General features: G+C 43.8%; 1 protein-coding gene across 1 annotated transcript; it reads left to right on the top strand.

The window, feature by feature from the left end:
- The first annotated feature begins 1,413 nt into the window (after nt 1-1,413).
- On the top strand, nt 1,414-19,428 carry UCP2 (uncoupling protein 2). The gene is made up of 8 exons (XM_073612795.1): nt 1,414-1,536; nt 5,625-5,780; nt 10,463-10,685; nt 11,437-11,644; nt 12,313-12,507; nt 15,426-15,527; nt 16,510-16,690; nt 17,639-19,428. The coding sequence occupies exons 3-8, from the start codon at nt 10,560-10,562 to the stop codon at nt 17,751-17,753; spliced, it is 927 nt and encodes a 308-aa protein (XP_073468896.1). The 5' UTR covers nt 1,414-1,536; nt 5,625-5,780; nt 10,463-10,559; the 3' UTR covers nt 17,754-19,428.
- Nucleotides 19,429-20,390: the final 962 nt, after the last annotated feature.

The raw sequence follows: 20,390 nt of genomic DNA, 5'->3' as shown, positions 1-20,390 counted from the left end.
GTATATTAAATGGGGGATCCACACAACAAAATGTACGGTATATTAAATGGGGGGTCCGCACAACAAAATGTACGGTATATTAAATGGGGGGTCCGCACAACAAAATGTACGGTATATTAAATGGGGGATCCACACAACAAAATGTACAGTATATTAAATGGGGGGGGGGTCTGCACAACAAAATGCCCATTGTTGAATGTTAAATGGGGGGTCTGCACAACAAAATGTACGGTGTATTAAATGGGGGATCCACACAACAAAATATACGGTATATTAAATAGGGGGTCCGCACAGCAAAATTGGATTGATTGGATACAGGTTGGTTGTTTGGTTTAGATAGTTACATAGTTAGTTAGTCAGGTTGAAAAAAGACACAAGTCCATCCAGTCCAACCATAAAAAAAAAAAAAAAAAAAAAATTCCTTCCTGATCCCCGAGAGGCAATCGGATTTTCCCTGGATCAACTTTACCTATAAATGTCAGTACCCAGTTATATTATGTACATTTAGGAAAGAATCCAGGCCTTTCTTAAAGCAATCTACTGAGCTGGCCAGAACCACCTCTGGAGGGAGTCTATTCCACATTTTCACAGCTCTTACTGTGAAGAAACCTTTCCGTATTTGGAGATGAAATCTCTTTTCCTCCAGTCGTAAAGAGTGCCCCCTTGTGCCCCCTTGTCCTCTGTGTTGACCGTAAAGTGAATAACTCAACACCAAGTTCAGATAGCTTCTCATATCTACATTTGATTGTACACAGATTGTACGGTCAGATTGTAACATGTGTGGTGACCCCGAGTCTATCAACAAGTGTTACAAATCTGCACAAATGTGTGTGACCCTTGACGGGCGCTTGGAGGGGCATTTTTGACCTTTTTTTTTTTCTTTACGATCCCCGCTTTATACAAAACTGGTACTTGTCGCCATCATCGCTGACCTCGTCCTCTGAAAACGCTGTTTTCCCGGCAGTGACACCGATCCAACGGCTTCCCTGGGAACGATCTCACCGATCGGCCAGAAAACAAGCAGCCAGGAAACGAGTATTTCTGAAGAGAGATCAGTAATGGCGGCCCCCCTATAGCGGGACCCCTTAAGTGTATGTGCAATTTTTATTTACAGTGTGTGGGGGAATCCATCGATTTAATTTTTTATTACAGTTACCAAACCTTTTATAGGATCACATTATAAAATATAAATAGGCTTTTCAAATGTGAAAGTAATAAATGATTGTACAATGTAACCTTTTAGAGGAAATGGCAGTTTCATCATCATCAGTGTGATATGGAGCCACCTGCTTGTTGCTGGGATGGGGGAGGGACAGGGTGCTGATACATAGGATGGGGGGGGGGGGATCTAGCCCCTCCCCCACCCTCCCAGTCTATATAATGGCTCAGGCTGCTCTACTCAGTCTCAGTCTTTCTCAGACTTCTGAGTACAGATAGCACTTATCTCCCCTTCCTTCCCCCCCCCAGCCTGGTCACTTCTCACCCATCTGACCCCCCCAAGGATCCCCCCATCTGATTCCCTTTATCTTCCTACAGGTAAGTACCTAACACCTCTCTCCTGCCTTCTGTGCTGTATGCTGACTTTTATAGAGTGCTTATTTGTTTGTTTTTGTTTTTTTTTTTAAGCTGTTACTTTATAGAAATTCTTTTCCTGGTTATGAATTTGGTTGTGTTTTACGTACAAAGAAACCTAAAGTGTGATGGCAGAAAAAGACCAAGCGGTCCATTGAGTCTGTGTCTTGTAGTATTTTTAAATTTTATTAGTGGTGTGTGGGGGTTTTTTTTTTTTTTTTTTTTTTTTTTTTTTTTTTTTTTTTTTAAATTTGCATCAATACCTGCTCTCAATGTGCTTACAATCTAAGTTTGTTTTGTCCTGGTAAAGCTTATTTTACCAGTCGTATAATGTCTAAAGCCCCATACACATGGGCCAAATGTTGGGTGACATCTGCTGGTCCAATAAAAATCGGCTGGCATTCAGCCTGTGTATGGCAGGCGGTCCAACAGAAACCAGCTGTGCATGCTGGAAAACCAGCAGCTGACTGGTGTATTCTGTTCTGTTCCGTCATAAAACAAAGAACAGCAGGGAAGATTGCTGTAATAACATTGGATTGATGGTTCAGTGACTCCAACTGGAGCTGGGTTGAATGGAAGAAAGAACTAGTGTATACTAGGCTTAAAGCTGGCCATAGATTGAAATTTGGCCAGCTCAACCGGACCTGGCAGACGTTTGAGCCATCTATGGGCAGACTGGCTGTACTGAAGTTGATCGACTTCAGTACATCCAGTGGCTTTACCATGGTTGAAGGAAGAAAAATTGCATAGCACATGGATTGTCTTAGACCCCATACACACTATACAACTTTTGTTGTCTGATATCCTTTTAGATGTACTAAAACCATGTAGTGCAAGGGTCTGCCTGATTGCATACAAACTAGAAGTTAAGGTTTGACCTCATATTATATAGTTTTGGTAAATCTGAAGGGGAAAAAATCTACGGAAAGTTGTACAGTGTGTATTCAGCTTTTAGGCTCCATTTACACCATGCAGGTGTTTCTCTGCATAGAGGCAACCATTCATTTCAATGGGCTTCCCTACATGTGAGAAACATGCAGGAAAAAAAGGCCCTGTTGCGCAGAACTATTTTGTTTCAGCACCATGCGTTTTATCTGCTAACGGTGCAAATGGATGAATATCTTGCACCAGCTGTCAGGATACCCGCACAGTGCCTGCATGCACATTTTGGCCATCTAACTTCCACCTGGCTCCTTTGACAAGTCCAAGTGGGAGAAAAGACTTGATCACATAGCGTGGTGGACAGGGCCAACTGTGGTGTGAATTTGGCCCCAATCATGGTGGACTTGCTCTCTAGGTTGCCCTGATTAGATGCAGATGCTATTCATCCAATTTTCCCACGCGGGTTTAAAATTGACTTGTGTCAATCCAGGTGTGAACAGGGGCATCCTTGGAGCAAATTTCAGCCGATTCAACACGAATTGGCTGAAATTTCATGTGCATGGCCAAGTTTAGTTTAACACTTGTGCCTCAAATGTCTTTCTCCACTTTTGTTGCTCTGGTTCCAGATCATGGTATCTTAAGTGTGGAAGGTACTTGGGGTCGTGTTAATTCTCTAATAAATTTTGGGCTGATTGCCAAAAAAATAAACTGGATTCCCCTTTGTACACTTATGGTTAAAGTCTCCAATATCAGTTTAAAGTCTTGAGTTTTTGCTTGGCTTCCTGTTATCTGCCCTGTAGTAGGTGATCAGAAAAATGCTGGTGGTTTTGACGTTCTGGTGAAAAGGGTTTAATCAAAATGCTAAAGTCTTGTGAAAGCCCCGCTGTAGCATTAATCATTGTTCCGGTACTAAAGATGACTGACATTATGATGTCTTAATATGTAGATGTGAAGGCTTCCATGAGTCACTGGTATGAGTCCTGCCTGCAATGAGCAGACAATGAGGAACCTCATGTATGTGGGTGATCGTGGACATGTTGAGGGTTGCAATTGCATGTATTCCTCTGTAGTCAAGATGGAACATTGTGCAAATGTGATCCAGACATTGTGGAGTAGGCTGTGCTGTCTATAGAGGTGCTCATAACTCTGAACTGATCCTAATTTGTTTTTTCAGTTGGCTTTGACTGTCACTTGGCTGAAGGACACTTGGTTAGAACCATAGGTTAAGTTCACTTTTCCAGACTGTTCTTTCCTGAGGATGGTGCCAGTTTTGTACCAATCTTAATCTTTGGCTATGTCTTCCATCTGCCATGATAATTAAAAGTGCCTTCCATTCTCTAGAGCTCAGAATCCTTGCCCATCCTGTTGAAATAATAATTTGAACACGCTTTAATGATTGCCGCTCCAATTTATTTATATATTTTAATGTGTGTGGCTCCTACTTTTTTGGGGGGGGCGCGTATAAAGACCGCACCCAACCACCCATTCATAGTAATAGGTCTGTCCTGACTGTGCCAGAAACTGCCAAGTAGTCCCATACATAATAGTCCTGGTCCAGTTGTCTTCATGGAAAGAAGGGTCAGTGCCTGGGTTGGAAATCTCGCCGTGCAGTGGCTGATTTCAATTAACACACGTTCCTCCAAAGCTGGCCGTTTTTTGCAATCTGATTGTACAATCTGTTCTATGAAAACTTTAGTAGCTCTACCTAAATCATTTGTGTCGCGTCAGACAGGCTCCTGTAATACTTAGCCATTAATGGAGCTAAAGGAGAATCGGATTGCTAGATGTATGACCAGTTTAGATTCACGATCTGTCCGAAGGATGCAAATTTAGAATTCTGGATTATCTTGCTTGGTATTGGCCTACCAAAAGGAATTTTAGACCAAGGTTCTCCTGTAAAGTGTGATTATAACCTGAAAGGATTTGTAGACTGCAATTCATATGTATTTGGCTGTGGATGGTGCTGTCAGTTGATGGGGGAGGGGAAGCTTGCTGAGTCATTATCTTTATGGTGATTGCTTAGAAGTTTCTACTAAGCAGGAACCTCCTGAAGATACAAAAGAGCCCCAACCCCCTCTCTATGGAGTGAACAACAAAGTCTGGGAAATAAAACAAATGCTGTAGAAGATCATTCTAATGTCTTCAAGTTAAAAACCTGGTCTGGACTAGGCTTGTCGAAGAGGCTAAACAGTCTTTCAGTGGCGCTCCAAAAATGGTTCTGGTTTATAACTTGGAGAAAACTGACTTTTGTTTTTTGGAAACCTCAAGTTTGAGTTTTCGAGAGAGATCGAGAGAGATCTCTCTCGATCTCTCTCGATCGAGAGAGAGATCCCAGTGGAGCTCTTTTGACCATATGAGATGACAGACAGCAATACAAGGGATTCTAAATTCTTCACACTATCGAAGACTGGATGTTTTTGACTGGACTGTATGCTTTTTGCTTAAATCGAACAAGCACATCTTCTAAGGCATTAGATTTTCCCACTTTTAGCATTTCTGACCCCACAATCTCTATTTAGTGGGGCCTACCTAATTTTGATGTAAATGACGGATGGTTAAGGCAGGTCTTCCATACTACAAAGCGAGAAGATTGCACAAATCTTAGTTTGTAACGTGTGGTCAGCTGTTGGAGGACTCTTGTAGATCCAAGGCCCTATAAATTCAACCCTACAACCGCTATCCTGTCAACTGCCTACACTAATCATACAAACGCGTGTGCTTTTCCAGCTCCAGGGTAACGCCAACACAATTGTTTCTAGGCCTGTACTCGAACTACAGAGCTTTAATATAATTTGGCTTACTTTGGCGATGGCACATTCCTTGCTGCTGTCAATTGCCTGTGTGCTGATGATCCAAGTTTAAAGCTGCTGGATGAATATGGTAGCCAGGCAACTAGCTTTTTGTGGAGGAGATGTTAGGAGTGGCAGGTTTTCTTCAGCACAAGTTTCCTTTGCGGGTCCCATTCAATGTATGTAGTTTGCATGTTGCTGTGTAGTAATGTTACAAGAAGTAGTCTGAAGAGCAGGTTTCCTGAAGATGCTAGACAGAAAGTTGTCTATCGTAAAGATTCATTCCCTCTATGCCACAATATTTGTGTTTTTTTTTTTTTTTTTTTTTTTTTTTTTTTTTGTCACCAATCACTGACTTTTTGTCTCGTTTTTGTCTTCCAGGATAAGTATTATGTTTATACAAAATCTTTCCCACCACTTTTCTATGGAAAATAACGGGTATCCTTCACCCACTGCTTGTGGCAAATGTGACGGTCGGGACGCCTTTAGAGAAGCCTGATCTCCAGAACCATCGCCACTCCAGCTGGAGGACCTAAGGTACGGTCAGCATGTTTTGGGGTCCAGTCATCTGGTTTGCTTTTTAGAGGAGCGACCAGGTTTGCTGCCAGTGTAAATGGGTGCTAATTTTCAAGACAAGATTTTGGGGTGTATTCCCTTCTGAAGTCCAAGCGGTACTCCTTGTACCATAAGGGATACCCCTTACGCTTGTCCTGAAAATGAAACTGGTGAAAATAAGACAATGTTAACTGTTACAAGTGCATTAAATATTGCTACTATCTTGGGCTAGAGAATTCTGGATGGGTTATTGCATAAAGTGGTGTCCTTGTAACCGGTTCCTCAGCACGGTTTGTAATACATGAAGATAACCAGACTGACTCATCATGGCTGCTCAATGTAGGTGAGAGGTCACCCGGAAGATGGAGGCATTCTGTCTCTAAGATGTTAGATAAACATTGGATCATTAAACATTGATCAATGTCCCTGGCCGGCCATCTGGTTGTGGAGTAGAGTGACTTGGTGTAGCTCCAGGATGAGCCTCCTAAAGTCTCTCTGCAATTTTGGAGCATTTTATTAGTCTTCAGACTTTAGCTGGATATACCCTAGTACAGTGCTCTCCAAACATGCCTGGAGGCCAGACACCACAATGGAGCACTGTTCCTCCTATGGACACCAGGACTTTTTTTTTTTTTTTTTTTCTCCCCACTTGTCAGTCTGGCCCCCTTAAAGCTTGAAGAACAATAAACTGGCCCTTTGTTTAAATAGTTTGAAGATCCCTGCACTATTAGCAGTTTGAACAAAAATTGGTACAAAAAAAATTCTCAGGACATTTGAATGTTCAAAGATTGTTCGCGTTTAATGTTTGATTTTAGAATGAATGGACTTTACTGAACGAAAATCATTCACTCTTCGAAATTTGTACATTGTGCTCATCTGTGCGGTTGAAATAGGTTTAATCCCACTGAAAAGAAACATGGCCAAATGTTCTTGCAAGATTCCTATAACGAAAAAAGGTTGCATGGAATTCTAATGTATACCCAGCTTAACCCCTTGGCACCTGCCAGTACTTTAAGGGGTTTAGAATGCTGGGGGAATTATGGTCATGTGATTGGCTGTCACATGATCGGAAAACTCTGATCACAAGCGGTGATCGGGAGCTTTCTGTTAGCTACTGATAACTGTTCTGTGGGTGTGCTCTCGGCACAGCTGTGTTTGCACTATTGCACACAAATATGCAGCCGCTTGGTGCAGAAGCCCGCCGAGAGGCTGCATATTTGTGTGCAGCCAGTGCCAAGAGGTTAAAGCTAGGTTCACGTTTGTGTGTTGGAAAGTGCAGTAGCAACATGCCAATATTAAGTTAGTGACACTCCAAACAGATTGCAAATGCGTTTTTTTTTTTTTTTTTTGGCCTCCACCAGATTGCATGTACTCCACGCTCCGGTTACAGTAGGCTTTTTTTTTAAAGTGGTGCATGCACTACTTTAGCTGCAATTTCAGCCCATTCCAAATTAGTGGGCTCCAATCGCACCACATGTGAATCGCACAAACACGCAACGCGGGCCCTTAAGTCTATTTGGACACAGCAGCTCTACCCAACAGATTTGCAGGTAGGCAGCCACAAACGCATGGTTTGTGTTCAGAGCCCCTTGCCTACATATCTGTCAAATTTGGGCCTCATTCACACAAGGCATAACTCCTGTGAGCGCCATGGTTTTTACTTGCCTGGGATGCACAGGTGTTCTGTATACCCTGTGCAGGCTGTCCCATTCATGTCAATTGGGATGCAGCGGCTGCTCAGACACAGCTGCTACTTTCAATTTTAAGTCAGCGGGTCCCTGAGCAGTGTGTGTGTGTTTGGGGACCCACACAGCTGTTAAATTAGAAGCTGTCTGTGCAGCCGCTGCATCCCATTTGACATGAATGGAACTGGCTGCATGGGGGTGTACAGAACACAAGTTGATCCCATGCAAGCAAAAACACGGCCCTCAACATGGGTGTACGCTTTGGCTTTGTTCGCGCGGACATACTCGAGGACTAGTGGCTGCGTCTCCATTGACTTGCATAAGCTGCCTGCATGCAGCAACTCCAGCTCTATAAACTAAAAGCCTGATTCATGGTGGTTGGAGGTCTGACAAATGTGTGCCCAGCTTCTGAACTGTAAAGCAGTGTGGGAAGCCTTTTAAGTCTATTAAAATTGAACTTACTCGTAGGTTTGTTCCTTAGTGGGCTTTGTTTAACCTCTTCCCGCCCAAGGTACGTCATATGACGTCCATGACTTTGTGCGGGTATATCTGAATGATGGGTGCAGCTACAGGCATCATTCAGATATCGTCTTTTTCAGTCGTTGATTCCCTACACCATAAGAACGATCATAGCAGCTGTTCTGCCGCTTGATCGTTCTTGCGTGTGGCGAGAGGGAACTCCCTGCCCTTCGGTGCTTCTACCGACTCACCGCTTCCATCAGTGAGTCGAAGATGAGATCCGGCGGCCCCAGATGGTGACCATAGATTTCCGGCGGACCAGATGGTCACCGGAGTCTCTATGATCATTCGGCAGCTGGGTGAGATGTTGTGACGTCACGCTAGGCCTCTGCATTCAAATAAATGGCGCCGCCTTGGCTGGGAAGCCGAGATCGTTTGTGTGGTTTTTTTTTTTTTTTTTTTTTTTTCCAGGCTTCCCAGCCTAGAGGTGAGATCTTGGGGTCTTATTGACCCCATATCTCGCTGTAAAGAGACCGATCATGCCATATTCCTAGTACAAGGAATGTTTACATTCCTTGTACTAGGAATAAGTGATCAAAAATTTTTTTTTTTTACGTGTCAAACTAAAGTAAAATTAACCCAAAAAAATGTAGTGTCCCTGTGTGCTTGCAAGCAGAAGCGAACGCATACGCAAGTCCCATCAACATATGAAACCGGTGTTCAAACCACATGTGAGGTATTGCTGCAAATGTTAGAGCGAGGGCAATAATTCTAGCCCTAGACCTTCTCTAACTCAAAACGTGTAAATGGCAAAAAAAATTTAAAGTGTCGCCTATGGGGATTTTTAAGTACCGAAGTTTGGTGCCATTCCACGAGAATGTGCAATTTTGAAGCGTGACATGTTGAGTATCTATTTACTCGACGTAAATTCATATTTCACATTATGCAAAAAAATTGGGTTAACTTTAGTGTGTTTCCTGAGAAATTGCTGCACAAATACCGTGCGAGAAAGTTGCAACAACCGCCACTGTATTCTGTAGGGTCTTTGCTAAAAAAAAATATAGGTTTGGGGGTTCTATGCAATTTTCTAGCAAAAAATTATGAATTTTACATGTAGGGGAGAAATGTCAGAATTGGCCTGGATGGGAAGTGTTTAATATCTGTATCCTGACACCACACATCCTGATCTTATCTCCTTGTCTACATCCTGAAAAGGCCAGGGTCTCCTATTACACCAGACCTAAGACTCAGCTGTTAGTTCATTTGTAACTATAGCAACCGGCCAGCAGGACACAATGGCCTTAACAGGCCTCAGCCTGGGCTGTAGTACTGGTGGTAGAATCGTAGCTCTTTGATACACCAGAGGCCTCACATGGTTTTAGAGAATCGACCTATGTTAACTAGGGGATGAAAACAATGGCAAGTAGATGGGGACGTATACACCTGTGTTGGTGTTTCCTCACATCACTTGTAGGACATTCTTTGCCTGTTTGCCATTAAATTCAATTGCAATGCTTCAAAAAGGTGTGCTGAATGTGCCAAACAGTATAAGCATTTAGCGTGCATTTTTGTTTACCACTTTCCCTTCCCCTTGTGAAACAGGTGGGGTGTGGGCAATGTTGCGCAACAGAACGCATGTAAAATGCATTTGGAATCTGGGTTAGCGCTATAGCTGGGTTAACCCACATTCTTAATTTTGACGACTATCTAAGCTAACTAGAGGTTGGAGGAATGGGAGCTTTTGGGAGCCTTAATTTACAGGGATGTCCCCTCACTTCCTGTTTTGACTATGGGACAGGAAGTTGAGGTAAATCTCTCCAATGGCACACAGATTTGAAAAAAAAAATTGGCAGGGGTTATAACCCTTCCTTGCGCTATCCAAAACGAAAAGTTTTTTACCTATAGTTCTATAAGCTTTTGTTTTTTGTATATTGATGGTGACAACCAGTGTCTCCCTTACTTCAGAGATTTCTTCACGTCCTGTTTTTTGGCTATGGGCAGGAAGTGAATAGAATTCTTCCCAATGGTTCTCGCCCAGAATGAGAAGCTTTGCCTTTAAGTTCAAGTTTTAGGAAAACTCTATTTAGGTTGACCTGAGACCAGACATGCTGGATAAGATTGGAGTTTACATTTTAAGATGACCACACACTACAACTTGAATCTTTAAAGCTGGTAATCTAAAAAAAAAAAATGTTTAAGTGCCAAATCTGATTTACATATAAGTTTTTGGATTCTCTTATGTAGACCCTTATACTACACTGCAAACTTTCAGTTTAGCAAGAATAAGGGCCTACCTGATTGGAACATGTGGCCTGTAGTCTCTGACACAATCTGATTGTACAGACTTTTCTAGGATTGTGGTAGATCACAAACTTTAGCAAATGCAGTGTTGTAGGTAATAAACCATTGTGACCTAACAGGAGGTCATCACTTTGTACCCTAATGTTATGAAAACATCTGACTCCAGTGTTGGTCTCCATGTAGCTCTACAAGCCTTTACATTTTTCTTTTCTCCTCCAGACTCCAGCGGCAGAGTTCGTTTATCTTGTCACTACAACAAATCTCCCATACATTCCAGTCCTTTTCGGGTTTATACATCAAAGTAGAACACCTCAAAATGGTTGGCTTCAAACCCACAGATGTCCCGCCCACCGCGGCTGTGAAGTTTGTTGGTGCTGGCACAGCAGCTTGTATAGCTGACCTGTTCACCTTCCCCCTGGACACCGCCAAAGTCCGACTGCAGGTTAGTAAAAAACAAAAAACACGGTTTGAACATTTGCACATTATTCGACACATCACTGTGCACATTTAGTATGTGAAATGATTTGGGATTAATGTCGGTAAACCTGAACTGGGTTGCTGCACTTAAAGCCTCTTGGCCTTGTTCAAGGGTCAGTTTGCCAAAAACTGATACTTCATTGTTAGTTGCTGGAGAGTTAAACAAACTAAAGTTTCTTATGTCTTGGACTCTCTTGGTGAGATTTGTGCTCGGGTGTTCCTGGATCTGTACACCTGGGGTTCCCACTATCCATGCACACCTGCTGTGCCCATCATGAGGGCTTCCACCATCCCTGATCAAAGTTCCCTCATCTGCACACCTGCTGTGCCCATTAGGAGCTGTTCCCATTATCTGTTCTTGGAGTTTCTGGGTCTGTACACCTTGTGCCCATCGAAGGCTTCCACCATCCTTTATTGAAGTTCCCCGGTCTGGACTCCTACTGCATCCATTATGAGGGGTTACCCACATCCCTAATGGGTTTGTATGTATTTTTATATTATGAAGAATGTAAGGGGAAATGCTAGAACACAAAGGTGGACAGGAACAGAGCTGGAAATTGTGGCAGAGAGAACTCATTATTTGGAGTGAGAAGCAGGGGTCTGACCCAGCCTCATCAGGTTTCGTCTAGAAGGCTCACCTTTTGGGTGTCCCCTAGGAACTCAGACAAATGTATTCAAACGATTTACACTGGTACAAATTTTTTTTGTTTGCATAGATCCAAGGAGAGAGCAAGACATCTAGCAACTTTAAGACTGCTCAGTACAAGGGAGTCTTTGGAACCATTTCCACCATGGTCAAGACAGAAGGGCCCAGGAGCCTGTACAATGGGCTGGTGGCTGGTCTCCAGCGACAGATGAGCTTTGCGTCTGTCCGTATTGGACTTTATGATTCTGTCAAGCAATTCTACACCAAGGGATCAGAACGTAAGTGGATACATCCCTAATCAAGTCCATCATGGAAACCCATTTCCCTGGCCTTAAACGTACAGCTGAATGTTGGTTTTCGGGATAGGATTATGCTTTCAAAAGATCCAGAGGCCAGTATAAAAAGTGGCTATTCTCACAGAAAAGAGATGGGACTGAAGAGCTGCCCCCCCTCCCCCAAGTGGACCTGTCTGGGGGCACATTGTGTGGGCTGGAACATATGGCTTTCTTCTAGCCCTCCCTAGAACTAAAATGCTCTCCCTATGTGTGGGGTGTTTTAACTGCCCTATTGAGACCTGAAGGTGGTATTTATTTAACATTTCATCTTGTCCTAAGTCTATTATAGGCTTATACAGCAAATATGTGAAGGGAAATGCATACTAGAGAAAAAAATGTGAGCATACATACTGTTGGAAGGGGGAAGAGTCATGACTGGGGGGGTCCCCTTGAATCAAGGGCATGGGAGCTCTTCTACATTGTGTTGTATGACCTACTCTGGCAATTTAGAGTCTATTATTGTTTAATCAATGTACCAGTTTGTCTAGGCTATGTTTTCAGTACTGCAGTAATTTTGTGAGTTGACATGGCCAATTCAGAAAATGTTTGTCAGGCCATATTTGTGAAATTGGGTTGTCAATGGGCTTACTTGATCTGACTATTTCTTACAGATGTCGGAATTGGGAGCAGGCTGCTTGCCGGCTGTACCACCGGAGCCATGGCGGTTGCAATTGCCCAGCCCACAGATGTGGTCAAAGTGAGATTCCAGGCTCAGGCCAACACTTCCAGTGCTAAGAGGTACAAGGGAACAATGGAAGCCTACAGAACCATTGCTAAGGAAGAAGGCATGCGCGGCCTCTGGAAAGGTTTGTTGAGCTCCTTTTATTTCCTCGCTGAATGCTTGGGGTTGGATGTTTTAGCGAAAGGACTATGCTTCGAAATGATTACCATTATCAAAGGGGGCCAAGTTGGCTATTATCAGAGATGGGATAAGTAAGAGGCATAGAACAAAGTCTACCCATAGATCCCAAGAGGCAAAGCTTGAGATATTGCCAGTTCATCTAAGACTGAATTTGCGTGGTGACAAGTTTGAACTACATAAGCAAAATCAAACTTCTTCTGCCACCTCCCCCCCCCCCTTCCTTTTGCTCTGTTAATCTCTCGTCACTCTACTGCATAAATGTTTAAAGAAATATCTGGTTTTGAGGTGTCCTATTGTCCCCGTGTCGGGAAGAACAGGAAGTGAAGGGAAATCTTCCTCAATGGGAGCAGTGATGCACACAGCTCTTGACTCAGCCACACTTAACTTTTGCTGGGGTTGGGCTTTAAGGCCAAATGCATAGAAGGGCATATTTCAAGGAACGTTAAAGTGACCAAGCGGCAAATTTTCAACGCCTGTGTGAAGGAGCCCTTACTAGTAGTCTTATTAAGATCTGACAGCCATCTGTACTTTTAGGAACATGTGATTTCCTGTTTAGGGGAAGCAGTATTTATAAAGCCCTATTTCTTTAAACTCCTAACCGATAATGCTGGTCTAACCAGCTCCATCTTATTTTTATGGCACACCCTGATCTTATCACTGAACTACTTCCTTGTAGCTTTTCTTTTGGGGGTTAAGGAAAAGGGCTCCTTGTACTGGTTCATGGTTTATAAAACCTGTGGCATGCACATGCTTTGTGTTGCTGAGCACAGTACACGCTATGTATACTGTATATGCTTTCACTGCACTTGGGAAAAGCTGATGGAGCTCTCCCCAATAAAGGTCATTGCCAGTTAAAGCTGTCTTTTTGCCTATAAGGTGACCCCATGTTTCGAACAAAGTGTGAAAAAAAACCCCACATTTGACCCTGGCATACCCTAGCTCAGGCATGTCCAAAGTCCGGCCCGCGGGCCAATCGCGGCCCGCGGTCCGGTTTCGGACGGCCCGCCTGGTAATTTTGACATATATATCTTTTGTGGCCCCCAACGAATCCCCGAGCGCCGGGGGCCATAAAAGATAGATATGCTGGCTGCCTTGGAGGGGGCGGGACAAGCGCCGTACAGGATACAGGAGAATTTCCTGTTTACACGGCGTCCTGTGTAAAAGGAAGTCCCGTCTCCTGCGCTGCCATTGGACAATTGTTTTGTCCATCATAGGAGGCGGGACTTTCAATTAAAGAGGCCGCCGTGTAAACAGGAATTTCTCCTGTATATCTGTTGGCGCTCGTCCCGCCCCCTCCCTGTCTCCTCCAAGGCTGCAGATGGACATGAATCAGGCTGCACTGACAGCAATGGTGAGTCTGCATTCATGTCAATGTGGTGGGGGCTGCCGTATTTATGTCAATGTGGTGGGGGCTGCATTCATGTCAATGTGGGGGCTGCATTCATGTGAATGTGGTGGGGGCTGCATTCATGTGAATGTGGGGGCTGCATTCATGTGAATGTGGTGGGGGCTGCATTCATGTGAATGTGGTGGGGGCTGCATTCATGTGAATGTGGTGGGGGCTGCATTCATGTGAATGTGGTGGGGGCTGCATTCATGTGAATGTGGTGGGGGCTGCATTCATGTGAATGTGGTGGGGGCTGCATTCATGTGAATGTGGGGGCTGCATTCATGTGAATGTGGTGGGGGCTGCATTCATGTGAATGTGGTGGGGGCTGCATTCATGTGAATGTGGTGGGGGCTGCATTCATGTGAATGTGGTGGGGGCTGCATTCATGTGAATGTGGTGGGGGCTGCATTCATGTGAATGTGGTGGGGGCTGCATTCATGTCAATACGGTGGGGGCTGCATTCATGTCAATACGGTGGGGGCTGCATTCATGTCAATACGGTGGGGGCTGCATTCATGTCAATACGGTGGGGGCTGCATTCATGTCAATACGGTGGGGGCTGCATTCATGTCAATACGGTGGGGGCTGCATTCATGTCAATACGGTGGGGGCTGCATTCATGTCAATACGGTGGGGGCTGCATTCATGTCAATACGGTGGGGGCTGCATTCATGTCAATACGGTGGGGGCTGCATTCATGTCAATACGGTGGGGGCTGCATTCATGTCAATACGGTGGGGGCTGCATTCATGTCAATACGGTGGGGGCTGCATTCATGTTAATGTGGTGGGGGCTGCATTCATGTTAATGTGGTGGGGGCTGCATTCATGTCAATACGGTGGGGGCTGCATTCATGTCAATACGGTGGGGGCTGCATTCATGTCAATACAGTGGGGGCCACATTCATGGCAATGGAGTGGGGGCCGCAGATGGGCACTGATTAGGCTGCATTGATGGGCACTGACCCTTATTTTGCTTCACAGTTCTTTATTTAAAATTTAAGATTTTTTTTCCTGAAACTTCATTTTTAAAGTGAAGGTGCGTGTTATAAGCAGATTAAATCCGGTATATCCAAATAACACGCCCAAGCTCATCTATTCACCACACACAGCACAAAGGCAAGAGAATTCTTGTTGGGCCGTGTATTAGTGCTCGGATGGACACACTTAGACCAAATTTTAATGGTTTAAGAATGTCAGGCAAAATGGTCGGCCCTCAAGCATGTTCTATTCATCAAATCTGGCCCTCTTGGAAAAAAGATTGGACACCCCTGCCCTAGCTGAACTGTATTAAACAAAAAAACTTGCCACCATAATACAGTAGGAGCTTCTCTGTTCTGCTCCTGCATGAGCTTTGCAAACTACGTTCTGGTAAAAGCAGAATTGGACACGTTTTATTTAGAATGACATCTCTGCCATTAGACTGTATCCTTTTAAATAGCATCCTAACATGCTTATTTTTTTTCCCCACAGGTACCGCCCCAAACATCACCCGCAATGCCCTTGTGAACTGTACCGAGTTGGTCACCTATGACCTCATCAAAGATGCCCTCCTTTCGTACAACCTTATGAGTGGTGAGTTTCTGGATATTTGCCCTCCACAGCCAGTGCAAAACTGGCTTCCCTTTCAAAATTTTAAAGAACCGCTATTAACCCTCGGGTGAGGGTTAAGCTGGCCATACAGTTTCCTTCAGCCAGCAGGCTGAACAAAGACTTCTCCATCCACAAACCAGGTGGCTTTAGAGAATTGTCCATGTCCCTTTAACAGTCTATTAAACATTCTACTTTTGTCAAACAAGGGAGCCCACACACTGATAGACATTAAGCTAGTCCCTGCTGAACTGAACATTTCAGTTGGTGTAAAGCTAGCTAAAGAGGTCACTTGGCAAGTCCTCTATTGGGTTGAAGGCATGACTAACACCTTGGCAATAACCATAAAAGCCTGAAATCCTAATCATTGAGCAGAGGCAGTTATTGCCAAAATGAAACCGCTTACTTTCAATGGTATATTTAACCACCAAAAGGGGCCAACTGAAAGGTTCAGGGTTGGGTACACACAACTTGGGTGTCCGGTAGCTGCATGCCAGATTGATGCCCACCTTCATGTTTGCACTTAAGTTATCAGTTTGATCTTGTGCACATCTTGGGACTCACTCACACCAGGTGTGGTGGGGCTGAACTGTTGGGTTTTACCTGCACAGAACCAATGCATAGACAATGAGAAATGCTTGGCTTCTAATGGTCAGTTTGTGTTTTGGGTGTGTTGGGGAAAAGTACTGCATCACAACACTGCCATAGTGAAATAACTATTGAAATGTCACCAGAATGGGCACATAACTGTCACACAACATTCCAGCAGCCTTGCATTCAGTAGGGATTGCTGGTGTGAACTGGCTCTCAATACCCCCTCAGAATGCCTAGAGCAAGAAAATGTGCCCATAGCAGCCAGATTCGCCTTCATCCCCCATACAGCAATATTATGGCATATATTAAGACTTTTAATAAACTAGACTAGTATGGTTTCCTATGCAATCCTAATCTTGTGTCGTTCTTGCAGACAACCTCCCATGTCACGTCACCTCTGCATTTGGAGCTGGCTTCTGCACCACGGTGATCGCCTCCCCTGTTGATGTAGTGAAGACAAGATACATGAACTCTGCCAAGGGGCAGTATCGGAGTGCTCTGAACTGTGCCTTCACCATGTTCCAGAAGGAAGGACCATTGGCTTTCTACAAAGGGTGAGTTGAGTTAAAGGGCTTTCACTTCATAATACCAACCACACGTCACAAAGCTCCATAGTTGCCCTGCTGATGTCGGTCTTTGCATCCAGGCTGTATTGTAACTGTCAGTAAATTGATTCCCCTGAATGCCCCTTCAATGCCACTGTTGACCAGCTTTTGGTAATGCTAAACGCATGGTTGTCTGGCTAGACTTGGAACCAGCATAGAGTAAACAAAGGATGGAAAATTAACCTATTTGCTTGTTCCAGGCCACATTGCACCTAGACTACCAGCATTTTTACATTCGGCAATGGTAACCCACAAAATTCTCAGGTCATTAACGCCTAGCATGGATTCACCAAGCTTCAATTGGCCCCTGAAAGTGTACTGGTGTATTAAACCACACTAGGTTACTTGCTAGTTCAGGAAAAGTCACTTGGTAATTCAGTGCTGGGGTCTGGCACATGGTTATTCACGCTGTATTGAAACCAATGCCAGCATGACAACTGGACACATTGCATGGTTTTTTGTTTTTTAGGTAAAATGGCAGCATGATTTAATTTAAAATTCATGAAGAATGGTGGCCACTGACTTTCAAAAAAGGGTAGTGATCCTGGTTGAAGTTTTGCTATCTAAGTTTCAAATGTGTATCCAGCATACAGGGCTGCTAAGTGGGTACTGCCATTGTCCTGGCCCAGGCTCCAACAGGTCACCAGGACCAGACTCTCACCCCCCAGCCCATCCCCCCCCCCCCCCCCCCCCAGGACCAGAACTAGGGCCATGGGGCTCAGAGTGGACCCTGTCAGGTTGTATAGAACCCCATTATTTGATGCATACTGACAGGGCCACCATTAAAAATTCCACATTGACGACACAGCTGGAACATGTTGGTTGATCTGGACTGGTTCCTTCATACTTGTGTGTTAATGCCCTGCCAGGTACTGATTTATTCCTCTGTGCCCACAGATTCATGCCATCTTTCCTGAGGCTGGGATCCTGGAACATCGTCATGTTCGTCACATATGAACAGCTGAAGAGAGCCATGATGTCTGCTCGTGTCTCCTGGGAGGCCCCTTTCTGAACATGATGGCACGCTTTCCACTCCCCACCTTCTTCTTTTTTTTTTTTTTTATTTTTTTTTTTTATTTTAGGTGTCTATACCTCGTGTTACACTTTCTGTCCAATCCCCACGTTTGTTTTCTCCTTTCTAGAGAAGTGACCACTTTTTACAAATGTGTATGGATAATTTGGCATCCAATAGTAAACAACATTTGGCACCAGAGATCCATTCTTCCAGCAGCTGCTGTGCCAGATGTCGTCTTCTATGGATTAGACTTACTTTTGTTTAAAGCTCTTCATCTTTAAAGTTACTGCACCTTTATTTTAAAGAAATCCTTTTAGTATGACCGTTAACTGGGACGCCGTTCAATTTTTTTTTCACAGCTATAATGAGCTATTGGTTGCTAGTAAAGCCCAATGCCAGCAAAAACTTTGGTTTTAAATAGCAAGGAAGGATTAGAATCCCCTATCATTTCTGTATATGGCCCTGTTTGGAGGATCTGTAAATCCTGTCCATTACATCTACCAGACCAGTTGAGGTATAGTCCAGATTTTAGACGAAAAAAGAGGTTGACGCTCCCAGACAAGAGCTCCATGGAATACACACTCCAGTGAGGCACACAGGTGCAGGCTCTGCAGTGAATCAAAGCAAGAAAGTCCTGGATGTCTGCACACCGATGCAACACTTTTATTCAAGATTTAAAAAATCCAAAATGGATGGTCCATACTGTACAAAAGGGGCAGACAGCTGATGTATTGGTGAGTGGCCGTCCAGGACAACTTTCTTGCTCTCAGACCAGTTGAGGTAGATGCCAATTAAACCTTTTTTTTCTAATGGTGGGAACCTTGGGTTTTTCCAGCAGATTCCCCTTCCTGTCTAGATAATGTCAAAAGTTGAAAGTCCCCTCTGGGCTACTTTGGCAGTATTTAATACCTGATGGAGGTTCTAACCCTTCCTAATGCTATCCAAAGATGAAAGCCTTTTGTCTGGCATTGTGCTTCTGCTTTCAAGTCTGCTTGTTCCATCTGAAGAGATTGTCACCTTGGCCATACGGCAGCCATCTTGTTTCAAACATCTTTTGAGAAGATAAACGGTCTACAGTTTGGCTAGAGATCTACTCAAAGGCATTGCCTCTCAAATACAAATTGTAGCTCTTGTACGGCTTGCTAAAATTTTAATGTTGCCAATGTAATTTTAAACATTCAGTCTACATTTCCACTGTGGTGTAGAAGTTGGCCTTTTCAAAATATAATAAAAAAAAAAAAAAATCTGAATAAAAAAAGTAAAACTGTAACCACTGCACACCCGGAATGATGGGTACGCCCTGTGTGGGTGACGTCTGTAAATCACTTTGCAGTACAAATGGCATATCAGTTTCCACTTTGGGGTTTCTGTTTTTGTGATTTTCTATTTCTGCAAGTCACATGATCGGTAAACAAATTTCTGCTTTTTCATTGTTCGTGTACTGACTTCACATTCCTGAAACTGCTGAGTCCGTCAGACTTGAGTCAACTTCCTCATGTGGGCTGAGAACCGCAAGCGGGACGTGACACTAGTCTCTCTCTGTAAAGTGAATTTGGTTCTATTCACCTTCTGACAGACCAAATGACTTGGTGTATTTTTTTTTTTATATGTTCTGTACTGTGTTCTTTTGTATGGAAGACTGCATGATTTTCAATAAAGTCCGGAGACTGTGGCTGTGTGATTTATTTGCGTAAACAAGGCAGGTTATATTGTAGCCCTGTCTTTTACCCTGTTTGGTCAGTTTTGGGTCCCAAAAGAGCTGGATTTACATCTCAGGGGGGCCTAAAGGCAGAGAATTCTGAAGCACCCCAAAAGTAAGACTGACCTTTTTATTTATTCTGTAATTTGGAAGTCTAAAATGCAAAAGTCAGGAAAAACTGGAGTTTTTTTATTTTAGGGCAAACAAATGCAATACATTTTTCGTTAAAAAAAAAAAAACAAAACTCTTATCCCTATCTCTAGCTGTCCCTGCCATGTGCATTTACATTTTGGGGGGGGGGGGGGGAGGTTTGGTGCTTGGGTGTAACTTCCCTTTTTTTTTTTTTTTTTCTGCCATCAACTAGGGCAAGGGTAGGCAACCGCAGCACTCCAGCTGTGGTGAAACTAAATCCCATTACTCCTGTCTCTAGGAGTCATGCCTGTGATTGTCAGGGTCTTGCAATGTCTCATGGGACTTGCCCAAACTCCACCTGACAGGCAGGGGGATGGTGATGAGTTGGTGTGATGGTCAGACGCCTAATGTTCAGAGGTCTAAAGTTGCTCTTTTGTCTGAAGGCTCTCATTTAAACAGGTCATGGTATATCTAGTAGTTGGTCACATTCAACTGGAATTGTTGAAGATGTTTTGGAGCTTCTCCAAACCTTTGATTCTATTGAGTGCCAGGAAGGTACCCCAGCATTTATACCCACTCGGTAGCACAGACACCTTATTCTAATCGCCATGGAGTGTGTAAATGGTTTTTCCAAGGCAAGGATGGGAGTTGTAGAACCATCTTGTTCTAGTTACTTAACCCATCCCTTGGTGTCAGGACGTCTGCAAAGGTGTTGATGTTTCAACCCAAATGGCTGAGGGTGCAAATTGTCAATTTGTAGAATGGAGATATTTATTATTCGTTTTACCTTTTTTAAGGTGTAG

Source organism: Aquarana catesbeiana, linkage group LG02 (genome assembly GCF_042186555.1).
Source record: "Aquarana catesbeiana isolate 2022-GZ linkage group LG02, ASM4218655v1, whole genome shotgun sequence".
NCBI lineage: Eukaryota > Metazoa > Chordata > Amphibia > Anura > Ranidae > Aquarana > Aquarana catesbeiana.
Note: the sequence above shows the minus strand (reverse complement) of the source record. Positions and strands in the feature narration are given on the sequence as shown.